This window comes from Dermochelys coriacea, chromosome 23, assembly GCF_009764565.3.
Source record: "Dermochelys coriacea isolate rDerCor1 chromosome 23, rDerCor1.pri.v4, whole genome shotgun sequence".
NCBI lineage: Eukaryota > Metazoa > Chordata > Testudines > Dermochelyidae > Dermochelys > Dermochelys coriacea.
The window spans coordinates 3801925-3828101 of record NC_050090.1 but is presented as its reverse complement, the minus strand read 5'-3'; the positions used below and the strand labels follow the sequence as shown (position 1 = coordinate 3828101).

The window sequence follows — 26177 nt, the reverse complement described above, 5'->3', positions numbered from 1 at the left end:
CTGGGGGGTACAGGTTCTGCGGTGGGGCCAGGGATGAGGAGTTTGGTAGGAGGGGACTCCAGGCTGGGGCCAAGGGTTCAGAGTGTGGGATGGGGTGCACGCTCTGCAAGGGACTTGGGGTGCGGGAGAGGGCTCAGGGCTCGGGCAAGGCATTGGGGTGTGGGAGAGGGTGAGGGGGGTGGGCTCCAGCTGGGCAGTGCTTACCTAGGACGGCTCCCAGAAGCGGCCGGCATGTCCGGCTCCTAGGCTCAGGGGCAGCCAGGCGGCTCTGCACGCTGCCTTGCCTGCGAGCGCCACCCCTGCAGCTCCCTGTGCCTAGGAGCCGGACGTGCCAGCTGCTTCCGGGAGCTGCGTGGAGCCAGGCAAGCCATTAAAATCTCCCAAACTGCCTTTAATAGTCACCAGGAGATTGAGGCCATTTCCAGCGAACACCCGGCCAACCTGGGAGGGTTGGCAACCCTAGCCTGGACCCCAGCCCACGACACAACACACACATACCCTCCAGCCCCCAACAAAACACACACCCCTCCAGCCCCCGACACAATACACACACACTCCCTCCTGCGCCCAATCCCAGCTCACGACAACACCCCCGATCCCACCCATGACACAACGCATACACCCCTCCAGAACCGATCCCAGCCCGTGACACAACGCACACACCCCTCTAGCCCTGATCCCAGCTCATTACACAACGCACACACCTCTATGGCCCCCAATCCCAGCCCACGACACAATGCACACATCCCTCCAGCCCCCGATCCCAGGCCACAATAATGTACACAACCCTCCAGCCCCCAACAAAAAACACACACCCTCCAGCCCCTTATCCCAGCTCACAACACAACGCACATATCCCTTCAGCCCCCGATCCCAGTCCACGACACAACACAAACCCTACAGGCCCCGATCCCAGCCCACGACACCACGCACACCCCCTTCAGCCCCAAGCCCAGCCCACGACAGAACACCCCATGCCTTTGGCCCCAATCCCAGCCCACAACACAATGCACACACCCTCGTGCCCCAGATCCGAGCCCACAACAGAACACACACCCTCCAGCCCCGATCCCAGACTACAACACAACACAGACCCCCTCCAACACCGGCTCACAACACAACACACACATCCTTCAGTCCTAGGGTTGCCAACCCTCCCAGTTTGGCTAGGAGTCTCCCAGAATCAGGCTTGATCTCCTGGAAGCTATTGAAGCCAATCCAGGAGAATTTAGGCCGGTAAAAGTCCGGCATCGCAATGGGGCTAAGGCAGGATCCCTGCCAGCCCTGGCTCCACGCCACTCCCAGAAGCGACCGTCATATTCATCAGCAGCTCCTAGCCGGAGGCATGGCCGGGGGGGTCTCCATGCACTGCCCCTGCCTTGACCGCTGCAGGGGTGGTTCCTGAAAGCAGGGGCAGCTCGCACAGCCACCTGGCCGCCTCTGAGCCTAGGAGCTGCTGCCAGCCATGCCATCGCTTCCGGGAGCCACCCAGCCAGAGCCCGCATCCCTCACCCCCTCCTGCACCCCAACCTCCTGTCCCAGCCCTGAGCCCCCTCCTGCACCCAAACTCCCTCCCGAAGCCCACATCCTGCACCCCCTCCCACACCCCAACCCCCTGTCCCAGCCCAGAGCCCCCTCCTGCACCCAAACTCCCTCCCAGAGCCCACACTCCTCACCCCCTCCTACACCCCAACCCCCTTCCGCAGGCTCTGCAAGGAGCCCCTTCCCACATCCTGAACCCCTTGGCCCCAGCCCCCAGCCCAGAGCCCATACCCCAGCCCCTTGCCCCAGCCTGGTGAAAGTGAGTGAGGGTGGGGGAGAGTGAGCAACGGAGGGAGGGGGGGGAGTGAACGGGGGGCAGAGCCTCAGAGAAGGGGCAGGGCAGGAGGTGGGGTAAGGGTGTTTGGGTTTGTGCGATTAGACGGTTGGCAACTCTATCCAGGCCCAATCCCGACCCACAAGATGACACACACATACCCCTGAGCCCCTGATTCCAGCCCAGAAAACAACACAGACCCCCTCCAGCCCCGATCCCAGCCCACAACACAAACGCACACCCTCTTCAGTCCTAGGGTTGCCAACCCTTTTGGTTTGGCTGGGAGTCTCCCAGAGGCTACTGAAGCCAAACCGGGAAAATTTAGGCTGGTAAAAGTCTGGCGGCACAGCGGGGCTAAGGCAGGCTCCCTGCCTGCCCTGGCTCTGCACCGCTCCTGGAAGTGGCCAGCATGCCCAGCAGCAGCTCCAAGGCAGAGGCACGGCCAGGGGGTCTCCGCACGCTGCCACCGCCCGAAGCGCCAACTCCGCAGCTCCCATTGGCCGGGAATGGGGATGGGGCACCATTTAGGGGGCGGAAGTCCCCCCCCCCGAGTTTCACACAGGAGGTGTGCGAGCTCCCAGGTGGAGATCTTAAACTACAGCCCAGCATTAGTGTGAAATGTAAGTTCTGCAGAGGAGAGGTGCCCCTGGGACAGGGAGTCAGTATTTTGTTTACAGAGGCAGGGTGATTGAGATAAGAAAGGGCTGGTGATTAAATAAAGGATCTGGAAGCTTAGCCTGTAAAACAGGAATCCCTCTGTGGAGAGGGGTGAGGGATCGTTTTAGAGAGAACACAGGGGGACTCAGAAAAAATACAGCCAAGCCCTCTGAGCCAAGGTTACATTCAGAAAAGGGGGAGATTTGGGGGCACAGGTGAAAAGAAGGGAAGGGCGAGCAGTGCATAGAGAAGTTCCCACTCTCTCCGTGGTACTTATGTGGCCCCATCACCGTAGCATCTGAGCGCCTCACACGGTCTAACCGATTTCTCCTCCCAGCCCCTCGGTGAGGTCGAGCCGTGCTGTTATCCCCATTGTACAGATGGGGCACTGAGGCACAAACAGACTAAAGGCCAGATTTTCAAAGGCATTTAGGCACCTGGTGAGATTTTCAGAAGCGCTGAGGTTAGGTGCTTGGTAAACCCCACTAGATGCATCTTTGGGTGCACAGGCACCGACTTTACAAAGTGCCAGGGGGTGCTCGAACCCCTGGCTCTGCCTCCACTCCATCCCTTCCCCCCCAAGGCCCCACCCCCACTCCGCTTCTTCCTGCCCAGTCCCGCCCCCTCCCCCCAGCATCCTCCCTTCCCAGCCTCCCGCACACCGCAAAACAGGTGTTCGCGGTGGAGGCGGGAGGCGCTGATCTGCGGGGCCCGCCGTTGGGCAGGAAGAAGTGCCAATAGGGAGGCTTGCCGGTGGGTGTTAAGCATCCATCAGTTTTCCCCCAGGGGTGCTCCAGCCCTGGAGCACCCACGGAGTCGGCCCCTACGTGTGGGTGCCTAAAAGGTTTTGAAACTCTGTCCTTAAAGCACTGGCCTGGGGTCAGACAGGAAGTCCATAGGAGGAGTAGAACCCAGGTCTTTCAGAGTGAGCTCCCTATCCAGTAGCCCAGCCTAGCTCTGGTGCATGCTGCAGGAAAGGAGGAGTTGGCTCGATGGGAGCAAAACCAAGGGGCCCAGTTCTCTGAGACGCCAGCGGACAGTCCCGGGAGGTTGGGATGGATCGTCGTGCTTGACAGCCTGAAAAGCAGCCCAGAGGTCAGGAAGGCTGGAGAAAGCGCGTCAGATGGAAAGAGATCACTCAGCTCCCAAGAGCCTGCCGGTTCTGACCCAGGCTGGGATGCAGAGCATCGGCTGCTGTGCAATTTGTGCGGGTTAGTTTGTTTGGGCTTTTTCTGGTCTGAGTTGGAGAAAAGGAAGGAATCGGAAAGTGTCATACCAGGACCGGAGGGGTTTATGCCTCAAATTCTTAGCGTTTCAGCCAGGGTTCCCTCGAACTTTTCCCCACCCCTGTGCAGGGTGAATTTTGTTAGGTGCACCAATATGGAGGTGATGTGTGACACGACCCTGTGTGACGCATCACCTCCATATTGGTGCACCTAACAAAATTCATGGGGCGGGGTGGGGCCGAGGGGTTCGGAGTGTGGGAGGGGGCCCAGGGCTGGGGCTCAGGGTTGGGATGCAGGGGTGTGAGGGCTCCACCTGGAAGTGTGGGCTCTGGGGTGGGGGTGGGGATGAGGGGCTCAGGGCTGGGGCAGAGGGTTGGGATGTGGGGGGCGGAGGGCTCCGGGTGTGGGCTCTGGGGTGGGGGTGGGGATGAGGGGCTCAGGCAGAGGGTTGGGGTCAGGGAGGTGAGGGCTCCAGCTGGGGGTGCTGGCTCTGGGGTAGGGCCAGGGATGAGCAGTTTGGGGTGCAGCAGGGGTGCTCTGGGGCTACGGCAGGGAGAGAGGACTCCCCCCAGTTCTTTCTCCCTGCAGCAGCACCTGGGCAGGGCAGGGGAGAGTCACCTCTCCCCGCCACCGCAGCTCCGGGGCTGGGTTTGGGCTGGGGTGGGGTAGCCGCGGTAGGTCCGGGGCTGAGTTGGGGCCAGGGCACTCCGGGGATGGCAGGTCTGTGGGGGGGGGCGGAAGGGGCACCCCAGCCATGGCAGGTCTCCGGGGGCGGGGGGACTGAGTTCGGGCTGCCCCTCCCCTGGCCCGGTGGATTCCCTGAGCACCTGCGCGGCCCTAAATAGGTTGCTTCACAGCCGCATGGCTTACAGGAAACTTAGGTTTCACCTGTATCCAGGCCAATTCCAGCACAAAGAACAGCAACTACATCCACCGAGTGCATAAAGTCGACGATTATGGTCATGATTTGTATTATTCACCGGGCACCATCTGTGCGCTCAGCCCTGTTCACAATATTCCAGACAGTGTCGCCCTGAGCCAATGTGTATCAAATGTGTAGCCCTGGAGGAGATGGCTCCGATATTTAACTATGAAGTGGATTGTTATTGAGCACACGTTAATATCTATGGGTTGAGGCACCCATGAAAAAGAAGTAAAAATAGAAGTTTTACCGGATTAAGGACTAGAAGATTTTCTTGGTGTTTGGTTTTAAATATTCTCCTGGGAGAACTGCAACTTGATCACTGGAGTGCTGTGGTTAAGAGCCTTCTGGAAAGTAACTAGCCTTAAAACAAAAGTGAAAGCAGTGGTGCCAACTCTTGTGATTTTGTCACGAGTCTCCTTAAAGCTCCAGCTCCTGGAGTCAAGTGGAGATGTGATGATTGCAGCTTTCATTCTTAAAGAAAAATGAAGTTTCTAGCCCTCGTGGCTGCGGAGAAAGCTTCAAAATGTGACCCCAGCACACCCTAAAGGGTCAAACAGCAGAAGGCAAATAAAAAGAACCCCAAATTTTTTATTTTTACATCATCTCATGATTTTAAAGCCAATCTCCTGATTTTTGGTGCGCCTGATTCATAATTTTTGCACATTTGGCATTGGCAATACTGTGAAAGTGTCTTGAAAGTGTCCCTGCGTAAAAGGATAAATGGACACAAATCAGGCATTAGGAATGGCAATATACAAAACCCAGTAGGAGACCACTTCAACCTCCCTGCACACACACTAGCAGATTTAAAGGTTGCCATCCTGCAGCAAAAAAACTTCAGGGCCAGACTTCAAAGAGAAACTACCGAGCTTCAGTTCATCTGCAAATTTGACACCATCAGCTCAGGATTAAACAAAGACAGCCGACTGGCTTGCCAACTACAAAAGCAGTTTCTCCTCCCTTGGTGTTTGCACCTCAACTGCTAGAAGAGGGCCTCATCTTCCCTGATTGAACTAACCTCGTTATCCCGAGCCTGATTCTTGCTTGCATATTTATACCTGCCTCTGGAAATTTCCACTACATACATCCGACGAAGTCGGTATTCACCCACGAAAGCTTATGCTCCAATACGTTTGTTAGTCTATAAGGTGCCACAGGACTCTCTGCTGCTTTTATAGATCCAGACTAACACGGCTACCCCCTCTGATAGTTGAAAGTGTCAGTTTCACTCCTGTTTAAGGTCAGTTGCTAATCTATTATTTGTAGTGAGGTAACAGCCCTAGAGCCCCAAGCCGGTGCCGTATAAACCCCACGGGGCCTTGCCCGAGGAGGATGTTTCAAAAGTTAAACGATCTGTTCCAAGCTTGGTGAACTGCAAAAAAGCGATAGAAAGTCATCAAGATTTTTCTGCAATTGTTTCAATGGTTGTATTCAAGAGTTAGTAGCAAAGTAAGAATATACACTCAAATTTTAAACCTAACCAGTGTCCCTTAAGTGACTTGACACAAGATGGGAGAACATGTTAGTATTAGAGCTGAGTGGGTCTAATATTTATTGAATTCTCTTTCTTTATAGATAAGAATTAGATACAGTACTATTAGCTAATTTCTAAATTATTATCTGCAAAAAACCCCTAGAGTTTTCAGGTGCCTAAGTAGCCCCTGGTATCGCAGTTAAAGTTGCCCCCCCAAAAAATCTGAAATGGCGCCCTTGAACAGGGAACCGCAGCCAATGGGAGCTGCGGGGGTGGTGCCTGCAGGCAGGGGCAGCGCGCACAGCCACCTGGCCACCCCTGAGCCAAGGAGCTGCTGCCAGACCAGTCACCACTTCCAGGAGCTACCCAACCTAAGCACTGCCCGCCCAGAGCCCACACCCCTCACCACCTCCTGCACTCATACCCACTGCCCCATCCCTGAGCCCCTCCCTACACCCAAACTCCCTCCCGGAGCCTGCATCCCACGCCCGCATCCAGACTCCCGCCCATGCCTCTCACCCACTCCCGCACCCCCTCCTGCAACCCAACTCCATGCCCCAGGCTCAGCTAGGAGCGCCCCCCACTTTCTGAACCTCTCAACCCTACCCTCCAGCACAGAGCCCACACCCCCTCCGGCACCCAAACCCCCTGCCCCAGCTTGGGGAAAGTGAGAGTGGGGGAGAGTGAGCGACGGAGGGAGGGGGCTGGGGGGCCTTGAGGAAGGGCTGGGGCAGGGGGCAGGACAAGTGTATTTGGGTTGGTGCGATTAGACAGTTGGCAACCCTATCCAGCTCCGATCCTGGCCCGCAACACAACACAAACCCTCCAGCTCCCAATTCCAGCCCACTACACAACACAGACCTCCTCCAGCCCCTTATCCCAGCCCACAGCACAATGCACACCCATTCCAGCCCTGATCCCGGTCCATAACATAACGCACACACCCCTCCAGCCCCTTTCCCAGCCCGCAACACAATGCGCCCCCTCCCTCCAGCCCTCGATCCCGGCCCACAACATGACACACCCCCCCCCGCCTTCAGCCCCTGATCCCAGCCCATGACGCAAGACACACAACCTCCATCCCCGATCCTGGCCCACAGCTAAGGTGGCCAACCCTCCGGGATTGGAGTCTCCAGCAATTAGAAATGAATCTTTTAATTAAAGATGATGTCATGTGTTGAAACCTCCAGGCATATGTTCAACCAAAATTGACGACCCTAATCCTCTAGGGTGGATATATGCCTAATAATTCACCAGAGGGTGGCGTGTGAGTCTATGCCAATAGCCAGTAACCTATTGGGCATTGAAGTCATTGCCAGATATACGCAAGGATAATATTTACAGCATTATGTAGCTATACTGGAAATTACGCTCTTAATGTCTTGGAGTGAAGGGAGGGCGCCGGGGGGTGACATACCTCGGAGATGTTCCTTTCAGGTAGGAGGAAACCGGTTCCTATGTCCCTGTCCGGCCACGTGTCTTGTCATCATACACAGAGTGGACACAAGGCTTACACTTTTAGCGGTGAGAGTAATTAACCCAAGGGGCACGGTGGATTCGCCGCCACTGGTGGTGTTTAAATCAAGCCGGGATGTTTTTCTAAACGCTCTGCTTTCGGAATTATTGTGGGGCATTTCTCTGGGCCGTCCGATACAGGAGGCCAGCCCAGATGGCCATGGTGGCCTTGGAATCTAGGCCTCACCATGGGGGCCAGTTTGCGTACTAAGGCTAATCAAGAGATTGCGAAATCGACAAGAAAGAGGAAATCTACAGGAAAGAATGATTAGCACGGGGTATGGGGGGGGCGCTGTTCCCAAATAAGGACGAAGGATGGGTCTGTATATCTAGGGGTGGCAGGGGACCCCCTGGATCCTTCACCGAGGAGGCCAACTGACCACACGGTTCTCTTGCAAGCACTAGTGAGCCCAATGTTATTAGCCAGGAGAGTATCTTGGTAATTACGTCTAGGCTACAGACTGCACCTTGTGATTTTATTTGAAGCGTAGCAGTTTTGTTTCCGTTTCTTCCACTTGCTGCTCCTTGAGTCTCTAGGTTTGCTAAATAAACGTATACTCGGTTTCACAGAACATAGCCCCAGGGGACGGGTGTGGTAGAGTTGCCAACTTTCCCAAACCAGATGCCCCTGCTCTGCCCCCAAGGCCCTTCCCCCTCCTCCACCCCTTCCCCCGAGGACCCACCCCCCGCTCACTTCTCTCCCCTCCAATCAATCAAAACATCACCACCTAAGCCCCAAAGCAGGAATTACTGCAGAAAATGACACATTTCCTCCTACCCCTCTTTCAGTCTTAACCATTATCACAATATGGTCTGAGGAAAGGAGGGAGGCGAAGATTTGCTGCAATAAAGACCAGACAGCAAGTGTGAAAAATCAGGACAGGGGAGGGAGGTTTAATAGGTGCCTATATAAGACAAAGCCCTGAATATCAGGGCTGTCCCTATAAAATCAGGACAGCTGGTCACCCTATGCAATATTTGTCAGGGTACTCTGGGAAGTGTCAAGGAGTTGCTCACAACTATTGCAATAAGTACCATTACCTACATCCCTAACAATGCACCGAACCAGAGATGCTACAGAAAAGAAGACGGAAGAGACTGCTGTCACAAAAACCCTTCAGCAGAGAACTGCTGGGATACTGATAGTTACTACATAGGGTACTGGGCCAGTACTTTGTACTGGACACAAATCAGACATCAAGAATTGTAACATTCAAAAACCAGTAGGAGAGCACTTCAATCTCCTTGGACACTCAATAACAGACTTAAAAGTGGCAATTCTTCAACAAAAAAACTTCAAAAACAGACTTCAACGAGAAACTGCAGAACTGGAATTAATTTGCAAACTGGACACCACCAAATTAGGCCTGAATAAAGACTGAGAATGGATGGGTCACTACAAAAAGTAATTTTCCCTCTGCTGATACTCACACCTTCTTGTCAACTGTTGGAAACGGGCGACATCCACCTTGATTGCATTGGCCTTGTTAGCACTACAAAAGTAATTTTCCCTCTCTTGATATTCACCCTTCTTGTCAACTGTTGGGAATGGGCCACATCCACCCTAATTGAATTGGCCTCGTTAGCACTGACCCTCCACTTGGAAGGGCAACTCCCATCTTTTCATGTGCTGTAGATATATACTGCTTACTGTATTTTTCACTCCATGCATCTGATGAAGTGGGTTTTAGCCCACGAAAGCTTATGCCCAAATAAATGTGTTAGTCTCTAAGGTGCTACACAGACTCCTTGTTTTTGCTGATACAGACTAACACGGCTGCCCCTCTGAAACCTACACAAGGTACTGTGCAGCATGAAATATCCAAGCAGAAAATGTATTTCAGCCACAGAAGCCTGCTCTGATTCCCTCTCTCCCTCTGTACAACGAAAGCAAAACATGAACTTTGGCAGGCTGCATTTTCATTTTGGCTGAAAAGTCCAGTCTTGCCCTCTCCTCTGTTCAAAGAGCCAGTGCCCGAGCCTCACCTTCACCAAAACTGCACTTCGATCCAGTGAACCGTTCCTCTTGACCAAGATCTCGGTGCTGGACAGAGAAAAGATCCATGGCTCAATGAGGCAAGTCCCATAATAACCCCAATCAGGCAGCGGGTATTTAGGACCCTTTTTAAGATGCATCAGGGAGGGAGGAGGGAAGAATGCAGGGAGAAGGAGAGATACGGACTCTACTGAGCTAAATCTCCAGTGCCCCCCGCAAAAAGAGTCCTCAAAAAGTTAGAGCTTTAAATAAGATCCAGTACTGACACCCACACACATATACACATCAGAGGCCAAGATGAAGCACATAGTAATTCCAGGCTTTTGGGATTTGAGGGGGGGGGGAGATTGTGGTCTTCGTGTTTCTCCTGGAGAAATGAGAGGGAGGGGAGCTGGCTCTAGGTCCTATGGTGGGGGGGGGCAGGTTGCTCGGGCAGGGTGCATGCCTGGAAAAGAGGGATGAGGCTTAGAGCCAAACTGGCCCCATTGAGTGTGTGGGGTTTTACAGCCGCAGGGGATGGCTGGGGACACAGCGGCTCCAGGCTGTGCGCGCAGGGTCAAAAGCGACGTGAAACACTGCTTGCAGCTTGCTCTACCTGCCAGGGGGCCAGTGGAGCCCCTGCACCTGGGGCAGCAGGGATCCTGCTGCCAGGGCTGAGTGGGAACCCCCTTCCCTGCAGGCTGGCCCGGGCACTGGGCACAGCAGGTGCATGGGGAGGGCGCGCCCTGACCCAGCTACTCATCCATGCATGGTGGGAGCTAGCAGTGGGAACCCCCTTCCCTGCGGGCTGGCCCAGGCGCCGGGCAGGGGGCACAGCAAGTGCGCGGGGAGGGCACGCCCTGACCCAGCTACTCACCTATGCATGGTGGGAGCTAGCAGTGGGAACCCCCTTCCCTGTGGGCTGGCCCGAGCGCCGGGCAGGGGGCACAGCAGGTGTGCGGGGAGGGCGCGCCCTGACCCAGCTACTCACCCATGCATGGTGGGAGCTGGCAGTGGGAACCCCCTTCTCTGCGGGCTGGCCCGGGCGCCGGGCAGGGGGCACAGCAGGTGCGCGGGGAGGGCGCGCCCTGACCCAGCTACTCACCCATGCATGGTGGGAGCTGGCAGTGGGAAGGCGGGGATGCTGCTCCTGGGCGCACTCTCGCTGTCCATCCCCAGCGCTGCTCCCACCGCCGACGTGGCTGCCGCTGGAAGAGGTGGAGAGGGAGGCTCCGGCGGCATGAGGGGGGAGCGGGCGCACACTGTGGGGAGGATTGTGGTGGCTTGGCCACTTGCTGCCCCCCATTGTTGGCTCCGTGCCACGATCCTCTCGCAGCACCTCCCTGCCTGTCATCCGCTTCCTTGACCCCAATTGTTCCGGCGTCCCAGCAGGCAGTAACCAGACTTTGGGTGTCCAGTCGGTGTTTCTGACTGGACATGGTCAGGTGCCCTTTTCGACTGGACTTTCCAGTCAAAACCCGGGCCCCTGGCAGCCCTAGTGCGTGGAGCGGCGCAGCGAACCGAAGCAAAACAAGCAAGCTGGGACAACCTGTTTCTTTGGGAGCAGAGGAGCTGTAAATACTGTGAGTGTCCAGCGGACTCGGGGCTGGACTCTCCAGGGGGGTGCGCGGAGGGCTCAGGGGTGAGCCCAGGGACCTGCAGAGGGACGGCGAGCGCTTGAGCTGCCACTGGCCGGCGGAGTCGGGGACTTGAGCCCCGGCAGGCCCTGACAAAGCTCCCTCGCACTAAGGATGGGTGGTAGCGAGGTGCCGCACAGCCCTGGGTTCCCCAGGGAAGCCTGGTGGGGGGCTCCTTAGGTGACACTTCAACAGAAATAAAGCACCTGCACTAAAACTCACTGCGTGCCCCGAATGCTCGGTCTTTGCAGCGTGGCTGGAGGAGGAACGGAGCCGGCTCCGGGGCGGGGAGATGAATTCTAGGCCTGCAGAGAACGCCGATCCCAGGCCGTCCCAACGAGCAAGCCCCAGCCCTGCTGCCTGCGTAGCCCCAGAGAGCCACGTAGCTCACACGCTGCTTAGAGAAGGCCAGGAACAAACCACGGGCCTCAGCTCAGCCCCCGGAGCCAGGTGCTGATGGAGAGACGCTGGCCTCCGTGGAGGGCTGATCCAAAGCTGACAGGGAACCACCGGGGGTGGCGGGGCTGGTGTCCCATTAGGCCCCAGCAAGACGCTGCTTTGGGGGCTGGCTTGAGGCCAGCTCCAGGCGCCTCACCCATGCTCTCTAGGCACCCGGTCACAAACGTTCTTTGAGCACCCCCTGGCCCCACTGTACAGACAGGAAACCGGGACAAGCGAAGAACGTGACTTGACCACCATCAAACGGGGACTCAGAGGCAGAAGAGAACCCAGGAGTTCTGATTCCCAGCCCCCCTGCTCTAACCACTAGACCCCACTCCCCGCCCAGAGCTGGGGATAGAACCCCAGGGTCCCACTGCACAATGCTCCCTTTCTTAAACATCCCTGCTCCATGCTCCGGCAGACAAAGCTGCTCAAACATCTGATGGTGTTGCCCTTTCTGGGGCTCAGCCGTCCAGCGTCCATCATCTCCACCCTGCACCCCGGGGGACCCCCTGCCTTATACCTCCTGCTAGCAGAGGGCAGAATCCCGTTCTGGGGGTTGGGCACACAGACTGCCCCCTGGCCACCCATCTGGTGCCTGCTGCCAATATGGGGGAGCAGCCAGGTAACCCCTGCTGGCACAGCCAAGCTGCCCCACTCCTCCCACGGCTCCCAGCCCCAGCAATTCCCTCTGTCGCTGCATCGCATGTGGCCATGACCGCCAGTGGCATAGGCCAGAGGCTACTGCCGAGGAGGTACAAGGAGATGCAGCCCAGCGGCAGTCTCCTTCCGCCTTCCCACCCCCATCAGGGCTACAAGGTGGAAGAGAAACCTTGGCTGGGACAAACCCAGAGCGTTTGGCTTTGAACATACCTTTCCCAGAGGAGCAAAGCCCCAAAGAGCTCAGCACACAAGCCCTCCTGCTGCTCAGAGCCCACAGAGAGGGGTTAAGGTATGTGGGGGAGACACTCCAGTGATGCCACTTATTTTAATCCAGTGCCCCTAAGCATCAGGATCAAGGAGTCACATCTCTCTCGGTCCGATACAGCTGCCAACGTGCCAGCATTGATGGATGGAGGGTCGCAGCGCCCCCAGGAGGCAGGGAAGCATTGCTATCCCTCAGGTAAACCGAGGCCCATGGCGACCGCCACTGATTTGCCTGGAGCAACTCAGAGGCAGGAAATGAACCCAGGTCTCCCATGTTCCAGGCCAGCCTGCCTTCCCCTTGCTGGTTGAATCGGGACTCTTAGACTAGCAGGAGCTGGGGTCGTTTGGCCACAGAGGCCGGGAAGGGACCTGCCTCCTTGTCATTCCCAGGCAATACACAAGCACCCGTGCTGCTGTTCTTCTCGGCCATGTAATTCCAGCAAGTCTGCCAAGGTAAACCCCTGTCTGGTTACAGCCTCATGGAAGCATCGAAGCTTCACACTTGGACTTTCACAGGCACGCAGCTCAGATGCCCACAAGCCCAGCTCTACCCCTGCCCCTCCTCGCTGCTCGGCCTAAAGGAGATGCTCTGCATGCACTAGAGGGTTTATGACCCACGGCTGGGCAGCTCCGATTGCATCCAGTAGAGGGCAGGGCTGAAACACACTCGGATGCAGATTGCACAGCTGCTGCTGCCTTCGACTGGCTGGAATCAAAACAGCTCTGTTGTGTCTCATAGACCCCTATACCACAACTAGGGATTCTCCTTGCTCAAGGAGCGATGGCGGGTGCTCTTAGAGCAGCAGTAGCTAGTCTCAGTGACTTGATGGGCTTCAAACGTCTCTTAACTACTAAGCCTGGCCTACAGGCATATTTAAGCCCCATTCAATCCACATCCCTTAGCAAGTGCAGGGTCCCTCTGTACCGCGCATTCTCCAAGCCTGTGTCCAGCGGGATTTTAATCCGCACTCGCACCCCGTCCATTATGAAGCCCATTCCCGGCCCAGCGGATCTCAGATTCAAGCAGCTCGTCCTGAGCTCCAGCTTGTCATTTTGCTTTCCCCTGTGTCATACTGCTGCCCAGGACAGAGCTGCGGTGAGGCCATTTAGACACACTCCTTCACCAGAGGGAAAACCCCCATGCCTTGTTCTAAATGTCAGTTATAATTTGTATACAAAGACCAACTCTTTTTACATGGCCCGAGACCTTCCATGGCTGCTAGAACCAATAGGCAAAGTTCCCCCATTTTCATTACAAACGTCTCATCGGCCCGGAGACCCCTCAGCCCCAGTTGCAAACTCGGCAGATGATTCCCCATGCACCAGATGGCCCCGCAACGTGCGGAGTTGCAATAGGGGGAGGATTTCACTGCCGCGTGTCAATTTCAGCCCCCGCGGGGCAGAGATCCAAATGGCAAGGGACTGAATTCATGGGCTGGTCAATCAGCAGGGCACTGCAGTCAGTATGCCAGTGCAGATCTCAAATGCAGTGGAGTGATTCCACTGAGTGCAGTGCCATGCTGATTACACAGGCAGTGAAATCAGCACACTGCAATTCAGATCTGCACTGGCCTGCAGTGCAAATACTGAATCACCACCCTACACTTCAGAGAACACTCCATGGAGATCTGCAGTGCCTGATTCCCTGCCCTGATTCCAGCTGAGCACGCCATAAGGACATAGTGCAAGATTCTGTCCTGGCACAATTCTCATTGACATCAGCGGAAACTGAGCCCTCTTACACCGGGGCTGGATTTGACCCATGCTGCTAGGTCCTGATTAACCGAAGTGCTGACCACCTGAACCGCCCCTTTATTTCAACTCGAGTTGGGAGCACCCAGCCATTCTGAGAGCCAGGCTTTGGAGCATGGAGAATGACAGATGTCTGTGAAGATATCTGGAAATCCACCCCAAATGCCCACGACTGCAGCAAGGCCACTGAATTGTACTGAGTTGCCAAAAGAACAGGAGGACTTGTGGCACCTTAGAAACTAACACATTTATTTGAGCATAAGTTTTTGTGAGCTACAGCTCACTTCATCGGATGCATGCAGTGGAAAATACAGTGGGGAGATTTTATATACACAGAGAACATGAAACAATGTACAGTGTGTATGGTAACACCCATTGTTTCATGTTCTCTGTGTGTATATAAATCTCCCCACTGTATTTTCCACTGCATGCATCCGATGAAGTGAGCTGTAGCTCACAAAAACTTATGCTCAAATAAATGTGTTAGTTTCTAAGGTGCCCCAAGTCCTCCTGTTCTTTTTGCGGATACAGACTCACACGGCTGCGGCTCTGAAACCAACCATTGAGTGGCCAGCGATTGCAACACAGCTCCTGAAGCATGCCAATTTCAGAAATCACGCACTGAATCACCAGTGATTGCAGCGCCTCCACTGATTTCAGAAATCGTGTGCCACATTGCTAACCATGGCAGCGCCCCCCCCCACCCCCAAATTGCACGGATTTCAGAAACCCTGTGCAGAATCGCCAGGGACTGCAGCACTTCCACTGATTTCAATCACGCGCCAAATGGCTAGCTGATTTCAGAAATCATGCACCCAGCTGGCAATGATTGCCGCGCACCCCCCCACTGATTTCAGAGATCACGCCCTGACTTGCCAACAACCGCGCCGCACCCACTGATTTGCACCGGTTCGCCGATGCCTACGCCGCACCAATCTGGAGTCGCCACGCCCATTCCAGCGAACACAGAACCCGCAAGCGCCAACCTGGGGAAGGGGAGCTGGGCCCAGACCCGCCATGAGACGCAAGGGAAAGGAGTCCCAGGTAACTTACTTCTCCGACTTCTTCTTGCAGGCAGCGTCCCCGCTGAGATCCAGCAGCTTCCGCTTGCAATTGAACTTGTCCCGGAGGCCGTCACTGCCAAACTTGGGCTCTTTGTTGGGCACCTTGAACCGCCCGGGTGCAATGAGGAACCCTTCCCTCTCCTTCAGGTTGTTGATGGTGTCCAGGTCATTCCGCACGGTGCCCTTCACCACCTTGCGGCCCTGCCTTATCTGCCACAGCACCGCCAGGGCAGCGCACACCCCCAGGGCCAGGGTGACCAGCCCCAAGGCGAAGGAGACGGCCAGGGCCATCGGGAAGGGGTCGTCGACCGCCAGCCGCCGGCTGCTGGCCGGGGTGGGGCTCTGCACCTTGAACTCGCAGCTGGAGCCCATGTAGCCAGCAGAGCACTCGCAGACGTGGCCGGAGAAGTGGGTGTAGCAGGTGCCGCTGTTGAGGCAGGGGCTGGAGCCGCAGGCGTCCACGCGCACGCTGCAGTCCTTGCCGCCGTAGCCCAGGGTGCAGGAGCAGGTGTAGCTGTTGGCCCCGTCCAGGCAGGTGCCGCCGTTGACGCAGGGGTTGCAGGCGCAGTCGTCAATGTTGCGCTCGCAGCGGGTGCCGGCGAAGCCCGGCCGGCACTTGCAGAGCACCCGGCGGCCCACGTCCAGGCAGAGACCACCTAGGAGGAAGAGACGGAGCGAGTCAGGCGGGTGGGGGGTGCCCGGCCCCGGCTGAGACTGGGATAGATTTGGCGGGCCCGGGCACAGGCATGGGGCCAAAGGCAGGGGACAGGACTCTGCCATGGATGCCCCAGGGCCAGACTCTTCTAGCTCCAATCCGGATCAGGGCCCCGTTGCGCTTGGAACACGGAGTGCAGCCACCCACCCAGGGCACCTCCCACCCAGACCATTCCCCGCCCCGGCAGGGCCCCGGGCACTGTGGGCACCTCGGACTCTCCTGGGCTCTGCCTTCAGCCTCCCGAGGGCTGAAATGCTTCAGTCTCACTAGAGCTATTGGGCGCAACGCCAGGGGTCCAAAGGGCCCGTGCTCCACGGGAGGCCAGACTAGGTGAGCTAGCGGTCCCATCTGGGCTGGGCATGGTACACAGACATTAGACCCAGATCTCAGGCGAGCTGCTTCCCCCGATCAGAGGAAGGGAACAGGAAGAACTGTTAGTGACTCACCCAAGGTCCCGCAGGCGCCGGGGCTGGGAATAGAACCCAGAAGTCCTGAGTTCCAGTCCACTGCCTGAGCAGCGAGAGGGGCCGAAATTTCCCCCACAAAATGTATGAGCTTCCCCCCCGCTCCTCTGCACCCCCACAGCCTGCCCCATCTGCCTTTTCTGGCGGGGAGCTCTGGCTCAGGAGTCGGGTTGCCCACAAGGGAGCCCAGTTCGTGCCAAATGGATTCCCATGTCCTGCGCACTGAGCGCACTGCCAAATGGCCGCCTCATCTGAGCCAGCTGGAGGGGAAGGATCCCACTTCACCCACCAACACTCCTCCAGTCAACGAGCCCACCCCTTCCCTGGCTTTAAGGGGAGGGTTTGCTCCTTCTCAAAGGAGTGGGAAGCTGCAGTATAAGGACCCAGGAAGTGCTTCCCCGCCCTGTTCCTTCCTGTAACCGAGGGCAGATGCTGCACAGAAAGGTCTAACCCCGCCCCCATCCACCCCATTGCCACCTAATTGGGCCGTAACATCCCACTGGGAGAAGAGGAATCTTCACCTCTCCCTTGGCAGCCCATCCCTGGGAAAGTGACCCAATTGCACCCTAAAGCACAAAAACCTTCAGTCATCCTCCACCAAACATGCCCCTGCCTCTCGTTGAACTGTCCAGGCCGGATTCTCGGCTGATGTAAACCGGCACAGCTCCACCGAGCAATGCCGATTTACACCAAGTGGCGATCTGACCCCATTGTCTCCAATGGAACGACACTGTTTCGTACCACCTGCGGATCTGGCCCCAGCATCCTGCAGCAATGAGTATCACTGGTTAATGAGGCACCATGGATGTAATACAAGCACCTCTATTTTTAAAGGACTGCATGGAGTGCTGCCTTGGGTGGAATACAGCCAGACAAACCCCTCCTTTCTCCCTCCCCTAGGACTTGCAGGCAACACCCAGACAGTGCCAGGATCCACACGCCACAGCCGAACAACCCCCTGGGATCCGCAGGTCACAGCCGGATGGCACCCCCAGGAGTGACGAGAAAAATCTCTCCTGGCATTGGCTCCCCCAGCCACACAAGTGACAGGGAGCTGGAGACACAAAGGTAATTGTTACTGTGCTCCCAGCTCACCGCAGGGCAGGACGTGATTAAGGGCAGAGACTGTGTTTTGTTCCATGGCTGCACAGCGTCTGGCACAATGGGATCCTGGGGCACCTAGCCACTACCATAATATAGCCAACAGCAGCAAAAATATACAGCACCTGGCACAATGGAGCCCTGGGCTATGACCGGGAGGGGATGGCCCTAGGCATTACAGTAATATACCCAACAGCAATCAAAATGTACAGTGCCTAGCACAATAGGGGCCAGGATCATGACTGGGGCTCCTCGGTGCTACTGCAAGGCTAATTATAATGTTAAATGGTCATGTGGCCTAGGGACTCTAGCGATTTGTGTTCTAGTTCCAGCTCTGCTTGCTGGGTGACAGGCAAATCAGTTCCTTTTGCAATTGCTCTGTGCCTCAGTTTCCCCATCTGTAAAATGAGGATAATGATACCAACCTTCTTTATAAAGTGCTTTGAGATCAGCTGACGGAAAGAGCTAAGGGGGATGATTATTAGTAGATCCTGATATGGTGCCTGATCCTGCTTTGGGCTATAAATCCAGTGCATTTCACACTGGGTCCTAATTGGCACTGGTGTAACTGCTTGGGTCCCAGATCAGTCCCTTCTGAGCTCCCAGAGCAACCTCTCTGGTTTTGCTACTTCTCATTCCTGGTTGCTGGATTAGCCGGATTCTAGTCCAGCTCCTGAATCGGCGTCTCATCACCACCACCACCACCACCACAGGAAGGGTTAGCTCTGTTCCCAGCGCTGGAGCAAATGCTGCTCCTGGTTACCCCTGTGCAATGCCTGGGCGTACGTGAGAGCAGAATTTGAAGGCACTGAGCCCTAACACAGGGCTGAATTTGAGCACAGTGCAGGAGGAAAAAGAGAAGAATGGCTGGATGCTGCTTTATTTACAACCCCCGCTCCCAGCTCCAGATCCTGGGGCTGGCTGATCCCCAGCAGAAGTTAGAGCAGCCCCAAGGCTGCTGTAACTTACAGTCATTGGCCTTGCCCCTCCCCCCGAGGGAGAATCCCCAGCCAGCTGTGCTTCTCCCCAGCCATGCCCCTTATGCCAGGGGATAGAATTATGTAGCAGTGCTTCTCATTCATAGGGCCTCAGATGCCAAGACCAGAAGGGCCCATTGTGATCATCTGGCTCCCCCGTATAGCACAGGCCATAGGACTTCACTGAATTAATTCCTGTTTGAACTAGAGCCCATCTTTTAAAACAAAAATCCAGCCTTGATTCAAAAATTGCCAGCAATGAAGATCCCGCCGTCTCCCTCAGCAAGTTGTTCCCATGGTTAATCACTCTCACAGTTAAAAATTGACACTTCATTTCCAGCCTGAATCAGTCTAGCTTCAACTTCCGACCACTGGATCATGTTTGACCTTTCTCTGCCAGACTGAAGCGCCCACGATCAAATTCTTATTCTCCATGTGGTTATGGGTAGGCTGGGGTCAAGTCACCTCTTAACCTTCTCTTTGTTAAACTAAAGAGATTGAGTTCCTTAAGTCTCTCACTAGAAGGCTTCCCAATCCCTTGATTATTCTCAGCAAAGAGTCCTGTGGCACCTGACACACGTATTCACCCACGAAAGCTTATGCTCCAATACGTCTGTTAATCTATAAGGTGCCACAGGACTCTTTGCCACTTTTAAAGATCCAGACTAACACAGCTACCCCTCTGATACTTGATCATTCTCGTGGCTTTTCTCTGACCCATTTGCAATTTACCACCATCCTTCTGTGCCACACCTCCAGAGATATCCTGGACTGAGTACACAAGCGAGGGCACAATTTGGCTTGCTGGATCCTTACCTTCCCAGTCACGCCAGAGTCAGGAAGAGCCCAGAGTGGCTCTCAGCTCCCGGGGAGGGGGGGGGGTCTCTTTCACGTACAGCTTGTTTGTCCCTTGGGACTCTCCTCCGTATGTATAAGCAGCTTCCCGTCTAAGCATTTGCCACCTCAGACTTCAGGGCCTTTTTGACGAGCTTCCTCGCTCTCTCCGAGATCCCCCTTTTGGAAGGTTAGTGCTAACTTTTGGAACGATTCTTGGCTACTGGGGCTGTTCAACTTCAACTTACTAGCAGAATTCCAGCTCCAGCTGCAGGCCGCCTTGTGCCGGGCACTGCACAGACAGAGAGACAGCCCCTGCCCCAAAGAGCTGACGATCGAATACACCAATCAAGACTGAATTTTTTTTTCCCCCTAGAAGATCTGCTCTAGTTCAAACCAGAAATCTGATGGGGTTCAACAAGGACAAGCGCAGAGTCCTGCAACTTAGGATGGAAGAATCCCATGCACCGCTACAGACTAGGGACCGAGTGGCTGAGCGGCAGTTCTGCAGAAAAGGACCTAGGGTTTTTAGCGGACGAGAAGCTGGATACGAATCAGCAGTGTGCCCTCGTTGCCAAGAAGGCTAACGGCATATTGGGCTGCATTAGGAGGAGCATTGCCAGCAGATCAAGGGAAGTGATTATTCCCCTCTATTCAGCACTGGTGAGGCCACAACTGGAGTACTGCATTCAGTTTGGCCCCCCCCCGGCTACAGAAAGGATGTGGACAAACTGGAGACAGTCCAGCGGAAGGCAACAGAAATGATTAGGGGACTGGAACACATGAATTATGAGGAGAGGCTGAGGGAACTGGGCTTATTTAGTCTGCAGAAGAGAAGAGTGAGGCGGGATTTGATAGCAGCCTTCAACTATCTGAAGGGGGTTCCAGAGAGGATGGAGCTTGGCTGTTCTCAGTGGTGGCAGATGACAGAACAGGAGCAATGGTCTCAGGTTGCAGTGGGGGAGGTCTAGGTTGGATATTAGGAAAAACTATTTAACTGGGGAAGGGGGTGAAGCACTGGAATGGGTTACCTAGGGAGGTGGTGGAATCTCCATCCTTAGAGGTTTTTAAACCCCGGCTTGACAAAGCCCTGGCTGGGATGTTTTAGTTGGGGTTGGTCCTGCTTTGAGCAGGGGGTTGGACTAGGTGACCTCCTGAGGTCTCTTCCAATCCTAATCTTCTATGATTCTTAGAACTAATTCAGAGCAGTCCTAGGGCCTGGGTTATACAGGAGATCAGTAATAGATGATCGCAACGGTGCCTTCTGGCCTTGGATTCTCTGAAGTGTGGGAGGGGAAACTGAGGCACAGAGTGAGGACAGGGACTTGCCCAAGGACACACAGCAAGGCAACAGCAGAAGTGGGACTAGAACCTAGGTCTCCAGAGGCACAGTCCAGTGCTCTATCCACTAGACCACATTGCCTATTGAGCGACTCCTCTCCAGCCTGTGGCATAGGACTGCTGCTTCTATGATGGGAGCACTTAGGAGCCCCAGCCAAGGAGGGTCCCTATTGTGCCAAGGGCTATACATTTTTATGGCTATTAGGTGTATTATGGTAGCACCTAGGAGCCTCTCATGGCCCATTGTGTTGGGTGCTGTACGTTTCTATTGTAATTACCCGTATTACAGTAGCAGCTGGGAGCTTCAGTCATGGACCAGGACTCAATGCTGCCAGGTGTAGAACATTTTTATTGCTATTAGGTGTATTATGGTAGCTCCTAGGCATCCCAGTCATTGACCAGGACCCAATTGTGCCAGGTGCTGTACATTTTTATTGTGATTAAGTGTATTACGGTAGCAGCTAGGAGACTCAGTCATGGGCCAAGACCTCATTGCACTAGACACGGTGCATTTTTTTGTTACAATTAGGTGTGTTAGAGTAGTGTCGAGGCAGGCCCAGCCCCCAGCCCTGGACCAGGCCCAAGTTGGCTCAGGTGCTGTACAGACACGCAAAATACAGTCCTCTCTCCAGAGAGCTCTTAACGTAGGTGTCAGAAAAGACACATCAGGTGTACAGGAAGGAGGGGGTGGACCAGGAGAAACTGGTTGTAATTTTCCATCAAACAGATCTTTCAGTGTATCAAGGTGTGAGATATTCTGGGGGGGCTTCAGAGCTCCCTCCAAAGAAAAAGGGGAGAGAACCAATGAAACACCCCCCAAAACAGTCCTTTTTTGGGGCTTCTTTTCTGAATTTTTGGCAGAAAATATTTTCCTCCCTTTTCCAGGGGCACTCTCAGGAAAACCCCACCCACCTTGGTGCACTGCACTCTACCTTTCCAGACTACTATATCCCTTTTAGGAGTCTGCCTGGTTTTGCGCACCCCCAAATTAAACCTCACTTAAAAACGACTTGCTTGCAAAATCAGACATCAAATTACCAAAGTGTCCCAGCCCAAAGCTACTGAACAATTGCTGGCTCTCTCATGTTGTCGGTATGAAATTGTCGTTTGTACTGACTTCGCTAGCGCTTTTTACGTAGCCTGTTGTAAAACTAGGCCAATCTCTAGATGAGTTGACGTACCTCTGAAGACCACTGCAAACCCCCAGATGTACCCTGGAGGAGATCCACTGAACTCTGCCAACCGAGGGAGAATGGCCCTTGATCTGGGTGTGCCTGAGAGATGGCTAGCCCCCCCCAATCCTTTGGGGGTGCCAAGAAACTGCTGCCCTAAACCTCACCCCAATCTCCTAAAGTGGGAGCAGCCACATGGGAAGCAATTTCAGAACAGCGCTAACATTTCAAATCCAAAGCCTGGCTTGTCCCAGAATAATTCTCTATGTAGACAAGGCCATGCCCTAAGAGTTTACAATATAAATAGACAATGGAAGGATTATTACCCGTTTTACAGATGGGGAAACTGAGGCACAGTCTAAGTGACATTCTCAGTGTCACATAGGGGATCAATGGCAAAGCAGGGAATTGAACCCCGATCCCCACCATGCCTCTGCTTTGGGCAGAGGCATATTCTAGTGTCTTGGGGATCTGCATACAGGGGATCTATTCTGCTCCACTCAGGGATTTTCTGGGCCCACCCTGGGAAACATCAGGGGATGGTGTAGAGATTCCAGCCCACTTCCCATTCAGACCAGGGCTGCCGGGGAAGCCATCCAGTAGCAAAGCCCCGGGCCCTGGCTAAGTGGGGTGAGACCCCACCCTGGGCCCTGGCTAAGTGGGGCGAGACCCACCCAATGGCTATCTGTCACCGCCAGCCCAGAAGCTTAGGAGAAGAGAGCAGGATGGTCCAGCAAACACAGGTTCCCCCACAGTCATGCCCAGGCCTGCGTGCGGCCTTCACCCCCCCGCCCCAGAGAAGAAAGCAGCGTGGCCCTTACTGTTCAGACATGGGTTATTGGTGCACCGGTCGATCTTCTTCTCACAATTGGAGCCGTGGTAGCCCAGGGGGCAGTGGCAGGTGTAGCCGCCTGTGGGCTTCTCGGCGCAGGTGCCTCCGTTGAAGCAGGGCCCGTCGGCACAGGTCATGGCACTGATCTCGCAGTTCTTCCCGTAGAACCCCTGGGGGCAGGTGCACTTGTAGTCATTCTCCAGATCCTGGGAGCAGGGGGAGGGAGAGAAAAAGAAGCGGCAGGTTCTAGATTTAAATCTGTAACCAGCAGGGGAGGCCGGGGGGGGGGGGGATGAGCATCAAATGGATCCAGAGAGCTCATGCGGACAGGTGCTATGACCATTACACCACTGAAGATCCCGGCTCCTCATCAGGAGAAGGAAGCTGGCCTTCTGGGGGAGACGCTGTGCTAGGGCTCGGGGCTTGTCGACGCTACGGGGGCCGTCCTGGAAGAGCTTCGGCGTCGGAGCAGCCGCAGCTGAGAGCGACGGGAAGGGGATAGGAAAACCACCTCCCCGAGCGGCCGTCGCTAGCCTGATGGAAGCATTCTTCCAGCGCCCTAGCTGTATCCACGCAGGGGGGTGAGGAGGGCAGAACGGTGGATTTCACACGCCCCTGAGCACCGTCGTGACATCAACCTAATTTCTACGTCTTTGGGTGGTCACCGTGCTATTCCCAGCTCTGCTGCTGACTCCCTGGGCAACTCCTTGAGGTCTATGTCCTCAGAGGTACGCAGGCTCCTAACTCCCATAGGAATTAGGCACCTCAATACCTTTGTGGACCTGAGTCTTAAAGCTTTGTGAATGCACAAAAAATCATCCTGCTCTAACTACTTCACTTGGCAGCTCTTTGGGGCAGGGGCTGGCTTCTTGCTCTGCCTTTATACAGCCCCTGGCACAGTGAGGGCTTGGTACATGACTGGGGCTCCTAGGGGCTACCGTAATAAATACAAAAGTACAGCACCTGACACAGTGGGGTCCTGCTCCATGCCTGGGGTACCTAGGCGCTACCATAATACACTTAATAGCAATAAAATGTACAGTGCCTGGCATAATGGGGTGGGGCTTTTGGTCCATGACTGAGGCTCTTAGGTGTTATCATAATAAACCTAATAGATAACTTAGTCTTGTTAAAGCTGTACAACCCTCAGAGCTATAGTGGGATAAAGGTGCTTGTACCCAAACAGGAAGGGAATAAGCTCCACTGGTATAAGGCACATTTATCCCGCTATAAATACTCCACACTATGGGTTGATGCAGGATAACTACATCAGGTTAAAAAACAAAACCATACCCCTAACTGGCATTGTCCACACTGGGACCAAATCTGTGTGTAGATCTAACCTCAGTCCTCAGTGGCCAGAGTTGATGCAGGAGGCTAGATCAGATGACCGAAGAGGTCCCTTACCAATCAATAACCCCTCTGTGCCTCAGTTTCCCTTCTGTAAAATCAGGAGAATAATTCCAACTCTCTCTGTCCTGCCTATTTCAACTGTGCTCTTCAGGACAGGGATTGGCTCTCTCTGTCTGGGCAGCACCTGGCATGACAGGGCCTCAATCTCGGTCACTCTGTGTCTGGCAGTGCCCAGCGTAACAGGGCCCCCCTCATCTTGATTGCGGCTTCTAATTCTCCCATAATACACCTAATAGTAAATGTGCAGCAGTGGCCAGAAAAAGCAAAACGTTAAAGTGACAGAAGCAATGAGATGGGAAACAGCAGAAAATATTTGAATGTGTATTATACAAGGACATTCTGGCTTGAGCTAACTGTGTTCCATTCAGGTCACACCATGGAATACAGCAATGACACACAGAGAGTTTTCATAGATAGGCAGGGAGACCATTAGAGGTCTGTATCATTACTAATATTTATTAGGTGTGTTACAGTAATCCTCAGTCCACCCTCCTGGCCACAGTCTTTTTGGAGAGGTGTTTCCTAGTTGCAGCGACACCCCCGGACCCAGTCCTAGCCCAGAGCCTATTGCGCCAGGTGCTGTACAATTGTATTGCTATTAGGTGTCTTATGGTAGCACCTAGGAGCCCCAGTCATGGCTCAGGACCCCATTGTGATGGGCACTGCACAGACCCAAGAACAAGAGAGATTGAGAAGGCTGGGGGGGGGTGTAGTTTAGAATGGAGACTTGCTCAGAGAGAGGATGGAGATGGTAAATCGGGGGCTGCTCTTCACCCTGGCTCCTAACACAGGAGCTGCAAGGCAGCATGTTTAAAGCTGATGACTTTACACAAGGCACCACTGGCCTGCGGAACTCACTGCCTCATGATTATTGTCATCACTGAAGCCAAGAGTCAGGAGTCAGACTCAAGGGTTGGATATTGGTGCAGAAAATGGGCCTATCCAGAATGATGTGAAAGAAGTGTTTTGGAAGGGAGCTAAACACGCACGCTCCAGTCTCTACCTAACCCAGATCAGGAAGCAACTTCCCCTCTGGGCAGGTTATCCCATCATTGCCCAGTAGGGGGTGTGTCTTGCACCTTCGTCTGACACAGCTGGGACTGGCTGCTGTTCAAGATGGGATACCGCAGTAGATGGGGGTCCTGGTCTGATCCCGTCCGGCAGTTCCTATGGGCCTAAAAATAGGGGCAACCTCACCAGACAGAGGCTGGAAGATCGGAGATGCTCAGAGAGGCAGCCATGATCTCAAACGACACATGGGGTTGGAGAAACTGGGCACAGCAGAAAGCTAGGCTAATAGTTCACGAGGGGGAATGCTCCCCTCGTGGTCAGTGCTGACCCCAATGCCCCAGCGCAGTGCTAGGAGGCGCTGTGATGCAGGGAACATGGGTCAGTAGGGGGGCACTCTCTCCTCCGAGACAGGGCCTCAGAATTGAGGCCCTAATGATAGGTGCTTGCTAGGAGACTTCCCTGGCACACACCCCTCCACATCCACCCTTGGGTCTGCACCACCAGCCGTGCCGCCTGCCAGTGGGCAGAGGGTCCAGGGATGCACATAGGTTCTAGGGGTGCCCTAGGCCTGGTATTTACAGACTAGATTACCAAAAAGAGTCCCATGAGGTCTCTAACTCAAGCCCGCATCCATCACACAGCCAGTGATCAGCTTTGTGAAATGGACGTGGGGGTACTATGTAAGGAGATCTGTATATAGACTGGAAATCCTGGTCTCAAAGCCTTGTCATTACAGGTAGGAGACCCAGAAACTGGCTCCACCAGACAGGAGATAGAGACCTCTCTCTCGAGCTGAACTTGGGGTATCTTACAACGCGGGTGTATTTGCTAATGAAGAGCTTGCAGGGACTTCCTGTTAATTTTCTCCTGAAGAGATGAACAGCGCGGGGGGAGAGGGGGCTGTTTTA

General features: G+C 54.8%; 1 protein-coding gene across 3 annotated transcripts in view; it reads right to left on the bottom strand.

The window, feature by feature from the left end:
• DLL3 (delta like canonical Notch ligand 3) overlaps positions 1–26177 on the bottom strand; it is a 254716-nt gene that overhangs the window by 171889 nt on the left and 56650 nt on the right. For all 3 annotated transcript variants that reach the window (XM_038381832.2, XM_043501618.1, XM_043501620.1), the window contains exons 6-7: positions 22835–23051; positions 15399–16065 (exon numbers count right to left, since the gene is read on the bottom strand). In XM_038381832.2, the coding sequence (XP_038237760.2) occupies positions 15399–16065; positions 22835–23051 (884 nt within the window). The remainder of the gene's footprint in view (positions 1–15398; positions 16066–22834; positions 23052–26177) is intronic.